This window comes from Polypterus senegalus, chromosome 14 (genome assembly GCF_016835505.1).
Source record: "Polypterus senegalus isolate Bchr_013 chromosome 14, ASM1683550v1, whole genome shotgun sequence".
NCBI lineage: Eukaryota > Metazoa > Chordata > Cladistia > Polypteriformes > Polypteridae > Polypterus > Polypterus senegalus.
The window spans coordinates 111,090,785-111,098,465 of NC_053167.1; the positions used below are offsets into that span (position 1 = coordinate 111,090,785).

The following is a 7,681-nucleotide window of genomic DNA, read 5'->3' on the forward strand; positions in this document are numbered from 1 at the left end:
ACACTGGACAAGTACAAGCACCTGTCGACGTAACATTAAGGAACCGTATTTCATAGATTTTTCTGCAATCTGAGAAAACTACTGCTGGTTAGAAGCATTGCAACATGGAGAGGGTGGAAGGGCAGAAGGGCAAAGTCAAAGAAGTACAATGGTAATCTGTTTGCCTTTCATGCTGTATGCTTTAACTGTACTGTATAATATACATCTTGTTTTTTTTTTTTTTTTGCATTCAATCAATGCATAGGCAAAAAGTACTGACATACTTGGTGAGGAGGGGTTCTTTGACCTGCTGAGCCGCTTCCAGAGCAACCGTATGGATGATCAGAGGTGCTCCATCCAAACTGAAAGTAATGGTATTTTGGGATCAGTCGACACTACATCTTCAACTCCCCGTGCAATGAGGAAATGTGAGTTCATCTCCTACAGTTTATTAGTCAAAAGTGCAATTATTGCTGTGTCTGGATTTTAATTCAATTAATATGCATTTAAGAAATACTTTCTTGGGTTATGAAATTAACTATATACTTGTGCTCTGTTTTTTAGTTGATATTTTTCAGTGTGCATGATGCAGTGGTGTTTGATATTATCTTTGCTACAATATAAGCACAACAGTGCACATAAACATGCTCCAGTTCATGATCAGAAATAAAAAATAATAATAATTTATATCTTTATTTCCAGCACATACTATATCGGTTATCTCTCCACACACCGATGAATTTTTAGACCTGGTAGCGAGTTCCCAAAGCCGGCGACTGGACGATCAACGAGCAAGCCTGGGCAGTTTCCCTGGTCTGAGGTTGAACCAGAAGAACAGCCAGTCGGTCCTTAGTCATCTCATGGCAAATGCAGACACAAAAGAACCTGATGAAGACTTCTTTGACATGCTTGTCAAATGCCAGGTAGGATTTAGTTTGATCAAAGCTCTCAAACGGTGAAACAAGTAGATACTTCAAAAAAGGGTTCAGTTGTGTTTACAGGGTATAAATGACCCACTGGTTATAAAGATCAAATTTGGATTAAAAATAAAACCTCTGTATCTATAAATTCTAATCTTCATTTGTTTTTCAAACCATAGAGTTGAAATCTGGCATACAGGTTGCTTGTCGCTGTAAGCCAGGTTTTTGACATATAACTTTTGGCCTTGCTCAGGGTGAGAGTGAGTGGTTATAACCCTTGCAAGTGACTCAGATATGGAAGAGTTAACTTTAGAAATACCTGGATAAAGCCAGGAAAGAGAGCTACAGTTTCAAAATAGTGATTGGTATGAAATAATATGGTGTTGTGCGTCAACAGAGAAGCCAAGTGACACTGGTTTTGACAGTGGTGTGATGATTAGCAGGCTTGAGTTTCAACCAAGTAATCCAGGCTTGATTTTCACTCATCGCATTTAAACTTTTCTTTACTCAAACATTTCCCCTCTCTGTATAATTTCTTATAATACCTATAATAAGTGTAATAACGTAGCTAGTAATATATATAATAAATAATAGTATATTAATGTAGCATAGTCAAAAATAAAGAACACACACTTGACTATTTTTCTTTTTTTTTTTTTTTAGATAATCCATCTGTCCAAGCAGACAGTCGTTTATTAATTTTAAATCCCAAATATCCAATTTAGGTGACTGTTAAAAAATACTAACATGCGTGTGTTTAGAGCGGCCTCGTTATTGTTTCGTATACAGAGCACAGTGAATTTCTTACTTGTATACGCTAAGCAACACGTTAGCACATTGTGAGCACATTCCGGCACCATAATTAATGCTTAACTCTTAGCTCACTCAGTCATTCAGAGTCCTCGAGGGCTGCAGTATGTCCTTCAAATACTTGACCTAAGACCTGTAGGGCCACTCCAATTAACGCAACACTTAACACTTTTGGGATGTGAGGGTGTTGCCATACTTGAAGTTCGACCAATAATATATTTGTCAGTGTAGTCTTTGTATTCCATAAACTTAGCACTCATTTCATCTGCTTTTGACACATTATTTCATATATTTCTGTTTATCATTTGCTTGGCCTTACTTTTTATTATACATTCATGCTTTTAGTTTTCATTTTGATGTTGTTCTGAATGAAAACTATATTTTCTTGGGCTCCGCCAGGAGAAACGCTGCTAAAAGTTTTGATTCTAGAGGTTTTTTTAGCATGTGTGGGGTGGGACTAAAGCACAAGTTATAAAAAAAAGTGTCATCACATGCTGGGATTAGAAGACCCCACAATCGCTGAGCCCGAGATGTGCCGGAGCACCACAGCTGCTGACTTATTCACCCCTGGGACCCTCTATATAACCATCTCCCCCTCAAACTTCTGTACACTCCCAAAAGCACCCATAGAGCATAATGGCTGGATCACTAAGAGCACCGTGACTAACTTTTGTCAGGGTTTATCTAGCAGAGGCTGATTATGGATTTGTATGCTGAATGATTCTTTAATACATGTATAAACCTGTTATTTGCATTGTGGTTATTTTGTTGTCCCTGTGGCACTGAGGCAGCACAGTAAGCAGAATATCCTTTGTATAGTGCGACTGCCGGCCCTGAATCTGGCCCATGTGTTGAGGTAACACTGTCTGCTAGACACAGGGCTGTGCAGAACACACGGCGAATACCTACAGGAAAAATGAGCAATTTCCAAATATTCAATGAATGCAAACAGAACTTGGCATTCTTATGTATCCGTACTGTACCACCCATGCATAAAGAAAATACTTTATCTAAACATCCTTTTACACTTAGTATTTTTGAAATGAATCTGGTAATATTTATTCATCTTGGTTTTATTTTCCATATCACAGGGCGCAAGGTTGGATGATCAACGATGTGCTCCACCTCCACCTGCAACAAAGGGCCCCACAGTTCCAGATGAAGACTTTTTCAGCCTTATCATAAGATCTCAAGCAAAACGAATGGATGAGCAAAGAGTTACCTTGCCACTGAACCAGGAGAGGCCCAACTCCAGTTAGGAGAAGTGCTTGGAAGAAGCTGGAATATCCACACATTTTAGGTTAACTCTGTAATATAAAGGCAGTTTCCATTAAGGGAAAGCACTCCTCTGATAAATGGAATCCATAAACTGCATATGGATATTTAGCTAAAAAAACTGCTGCCTCTGAAAGACAATAACAAGGGATTGTTCTGGAATTTTTTTTTTTAATTTTATTAATGTATAGAAAATCTTCCTGGGACTGTTCTGGGTTCAGAATTTTTTTTTTTTTAAGCTGGCATTTCAAAGTGTTATATGAGTAGCTTGCCCCACAAACTTGATTGCACTGCTGTTGAAAGCACTAATGGTACTAAGGATATATATTTTTTATTGTATTTGAATGTTACTTTTCAGAGCATTTTGTCAAAGGGAAACCAGTGGTTTTATATGCCTTGGTCAATTAAGCTTTTTTGTTTTTAAGCATTTGCTTTAAAAAAAAAAAAAAAAATAGCAAGCAAGTCATTTTATTACTTGGACCGTACATCCAATTGAGGAATAAACCTAATTTTGTAACACTATGTAAGAGTTACTTTATAGTTTATTCATTCCACACTTATGATGGACTGACACCCTTGGTCCCCCTAACACAAGCCTTAGTTGGATTAAAGAGGACTGAGAATATTGTGTGTTGTGGTGATAATTCAAGTCAGCATGTGTCATCCACAAGGAAGGAGAAGGACCTCACAGGCATGTAGCTGCAAGCTTAAATGTTCAAGTCTAAACGTAAGTGCAACATAGCAGAAAGTCAGTGGTCATCTATTTCACTTTGTTCTTCTGTAAATACATATGATAGTTTCCAGTTCTGCTATAAAATTTTAGACAAATATCTTTAAAATAAATAGGGAAATTAAAACATCCTTTCTTGTGTTTAAGTCATGTGCTTTGATCTGGCATGGGCAGAATACAAGCAGAACGTCATGCAAAGCAGGACTGAAGGCCAAGGTGCTGAAATGAAAAGAAGATATGGATGAAAAGGTGAATACTTACCATAAAGAGCCTGGAGAAGGACAGCGGCTTGGAGAAGGTGGGTAACTGAACATGTGATATGTCTTATGATATTATTTATCTGGACTTTCAGAAAGCATTTGATAAGGTGCCACATGAGAGGTTGGGCATCAAGTTAAAAGAAGTGGGAGTTCAGGGTGATGTTTTTAGATGGGTGCAGAATTGGCTCAGACACAGGAAGCAGAGGGTGATGGTGCGAGGAACCTCATCAGAACTGGCCGATGTTAAGAGTGGTGTTCCACAGGGGTCAGTGTTAAGGCCGTTGCTAATTTTAATATATATATAAATGATTTAGATAGGAATATAAGTAACAAGCTGGTTAAGTTTGCAGATGATACCAAGATAGGTGGATTAGCAGATAATTTGGAATCTGTTATATCACTACAGAAAGACTTGGATAGCATACAGGCTTGGGCAGATTTGTGGCAGATGAAATTTAATGTCAGTAAATGTAAAGTATTACACATAGGAAGTAAAAATATTAGTTTTGTATACACAATGGGCGGTCGGAAAATTGAGAGTACACCTTATGAGAAGGATTTACGAGTCATAGTGGACTCCAAGCTATCAACTTCCCAACAGTGTTCAGAAGCCATTAAGAAGGCTAACAGAATGTTAGGTTATATAGCACGATCTGTGGAGTACAAGTCCAAGGAGGTTATGCTCAACCTTTATAATGCACTGGTGAGGCCTCATCTTGAGTACTGTGTGCAGTTTTGGTCTCCAGGCTACAAAAAGGACATAGCAGCACTAGGGGTTGAATTATGAGGAAAGATTAAAAGAGCTGAGCCTTTACAGTTTAAGCAAAAGAAGATTAAGAGGTGACATGATTGAAGTGTTTAAAATTATGAAGGGAATTAGTACAGTGGATCGAGACTTGTATTTTAAAATGAGCTCATCAAGAACACGGGGACACAGTTGGAAACTTGTTAAGGGTAAATTTCGCACAAACATTAGGAAGTTTTTCTTTACACAAAGAACGATAGACACTTGGAATAAGCGACCAAGGAGTGTGGTAGACAGGAGAACTTTAGGGACTTTCAAAACTCAACTTGATGTTTTCTTGGAGGAAGCAAGTGGATAGGACTGGCGAGCTTTGTTGGGCTGAATGGCCTGTTCTCGTCTAGATTGTTCTAATTCTAATTCTTGTTTAAGTTAGTTTATGTGTACTGTAATGTATATCATAATTTACAAACAATTTTCAAAATGATAATTTAAGAATTAGTGACTCCAAAAGGTTTTAAAAATTGTACAAGTGATAAAAGAAAAAACACCATTTTGTTAAGTGCTTCTTTGGAGAATGTAATTTGTGTTTGGAGTACTAGGCATTCATCAGTCTACTTCACACCAGTTTTACAAGTTGAGTTTTGCTATAACTCTGTTGAGGTCATTCTGTGATCCACCCTTGACCCTTTTTGCAAAAGAATGCTTCGTAGTCATTTTTCAAGATTATATTTAATACTGGATATGGAGGAAGGTGCAGAAATCAGCAGGTTGGGAAATGCTAGGAAGAAACTTTGAGAGCTGCCTCTTAATTCTGAATACACCTCTGTCATTGGAAGGAGAAAATGAATAAGTTGTGTGCTGATAAAGTGGGACTATGAATTTAAGTGAGAATTGCAAAATGGGAATGATGAGGTGGATGTGTTTGGAAAGCCATTTTACGAGTATTTTGACTCTTTATAAAAATCACTTTTGCACATTCTTATTGGTCGACAGGCAGATCGGTGCGGCGTCCGAAGTGATGCGGGCTCTGCATCGGTCTGTCGTGGTAAAAAGAAGCTGAGCCGCAAGGCAAAGCTCTCAATTTACCAGTCGATCTACGTTCCTACCCTCACCTATAGTCATGAGCTATGAGTAGTGACTGAAAGAACGAGATCGCGAGTACAAGCGGCTGAAATGAATTTCCTCCGCAGGGTGTCTGGGCTTTCCCTTAAAGATAGGGTGAGAAGCTCAGTCATCCGGTAGGGGCTCAGAGAAGAGCCGCTGCTCCTCCGCATCGAGAGGAGTCAGATGAGGTGGCTCGGGCATCTGATCAGGATGCCTCCTGGACACCTCACTGGCGAGGTGTTCCTGGTACGTCCAACCGGGAGGAGGCCCCGGGGAAGACCCAGGACACGCTGGAGGGACTATGTCTCCCGGCTGGCTTGGGAACGCCTCGGGATCCCCCGGAAGAGCTAGAAGAAGTGGCCGGGGAGAGGGAATTCTGGTCATCTCTGCTCAAGCTGCTACCCCCACGACCTGACCTCGGATAAGCAGAAGAGGATAGATAGATAATTGGTCAAAATTACATTTTTGATATCTATGATATGCTGTTGACTAGGGAAAATGAGAATTGCAGATATCTATGATTCAATATTGTGAAGTAGGGATATATAATTCAGTGACTCTTCCCATATACTTCCGTGGACCTTCCAGTTAGAGATCTCTTCATTTGTAATTTTGTCTTTTATAAAATTGCAGTTTAGATATCCAGAATTATATTTTAATGTGATATCTACTTCTTTTCCAAATCCGCTTATGCAGAGCAGGGTTGTGGAAGCTGAAACCTATCCCATCTAGCATCAGGTTCAAGACAGGAATAATCCCTGGACAGGGCAGGGTGCCAGTCCATTGCAGGATTTCATGTAAAACAGCATTATAAAACATACGTAGTCTACTACAGTGTCAAGTGTGTAGGACAACTGACAACCTAAAATGACACAATTGTGTGATTTTAGGATTGTTTTCATCAAATAAATACGCCTCTAATTTTAATTTTAATGAAGCATTTTACATTTGCTTCTCCCCTTGCATTCAGGTGAAGGAGAAAATCCACACAGGCACAAAGATTTGACTTCCTTAACATTAATTATCATGAAAACGTGTGTAGCTTTATAAACAAAGGCATTAAGTTGTGTAGAAACCTTTGACTTCCTTAACATTAGATTGAAAAGCTGCTAAAACAACTCTGTCTATGGCTAAACAACTCTTGTCTCATTGACATCCTAAATTATCAATGCCAGGTAGTTGCTTGCAAGTATTTTTATTATTATTATTATTATTATTACTATGTTTGGCTGATGCCTTTATCTGAGGTGACTTAGAACATTAGGAGACACAATTGGTTTATTTTTTTATTTTTTTGTCTCGGAGCACTGGCACATGGAGTGACATGTTTATGGTTACATATCAGCAGTGATGTGAACTCGCTGTCTCAGGGCTTTGCGGTTAAAAGCCTTTGAAAATGTTTAATTTGAACTTCATGTTCGTCTGTACTGTGGTGGGCTGGCGCCCTGCCCGGGGTTTGTTTCCTGCCTTACGCCCTGTGTTGGCTGGGATTGGCTTCAGCAGACCCCCGTGACCCTGTAGTTAGGATATAGCGGGTTGGATAATGGATGGATGGATGGATGTTCATCTGTAATTTTTTATTGCATTTTGTCTTTTGTCATGTACAGCTGGCACCACCTCTACCTTAACCTACTGCCTTCTCCTCTCCTTAGATCATGACTATGGATGGGAGGAAATTAAATTGGTGGTAATGCACTCCAGCGTCACACTGTTGTAATTGACCACAGTCATAAACACTGACCTCTCACCTATGGTGCGCGTCACACTGTTGTACTTGACCACAGTCATAAACGCTGACCTCTCACCTATGGTGCATTTAAAAAAAAAAACATTTGGCCTTTTTTCAGTCTTTTTTGGC

General features: G+C 39.2%; 1 protein-coding gene across 7 annotated transcripts in view; it reads left to right on the plus strand.

Moving 5' to 3' along the window:
• The window catches only part of gpsm2 (G protein signaling modulator 2), a 69,640-nt gene extending 65,811 nt beyond the window's left edge, over positions 1–3,829 (plus strand). For all 7 annotated transcript variants that reach the window (XM_039735019.1, XM_039735020.1, XM_039735026.1 and 4 more), the window contains 3 exons: positions 245–407; positions 682–902; positions 2,801–3,829. In XM_039735019.1, the coding sequence (XP_039590953.1) occupies positions 245–407; positions 682–902; positions 2,801–2,968 (552 nt within the window). In that variant the 3' untranslated portion in view covers positions 2,969–3,829. The remainder of the gene's footprint in view (positions 1–244; positions 408–681; positions 903–2,800) is intronic.
• The last annotated feature ends 3,852 nt before the right edge of the window (positions 3,830–7,681 follow it).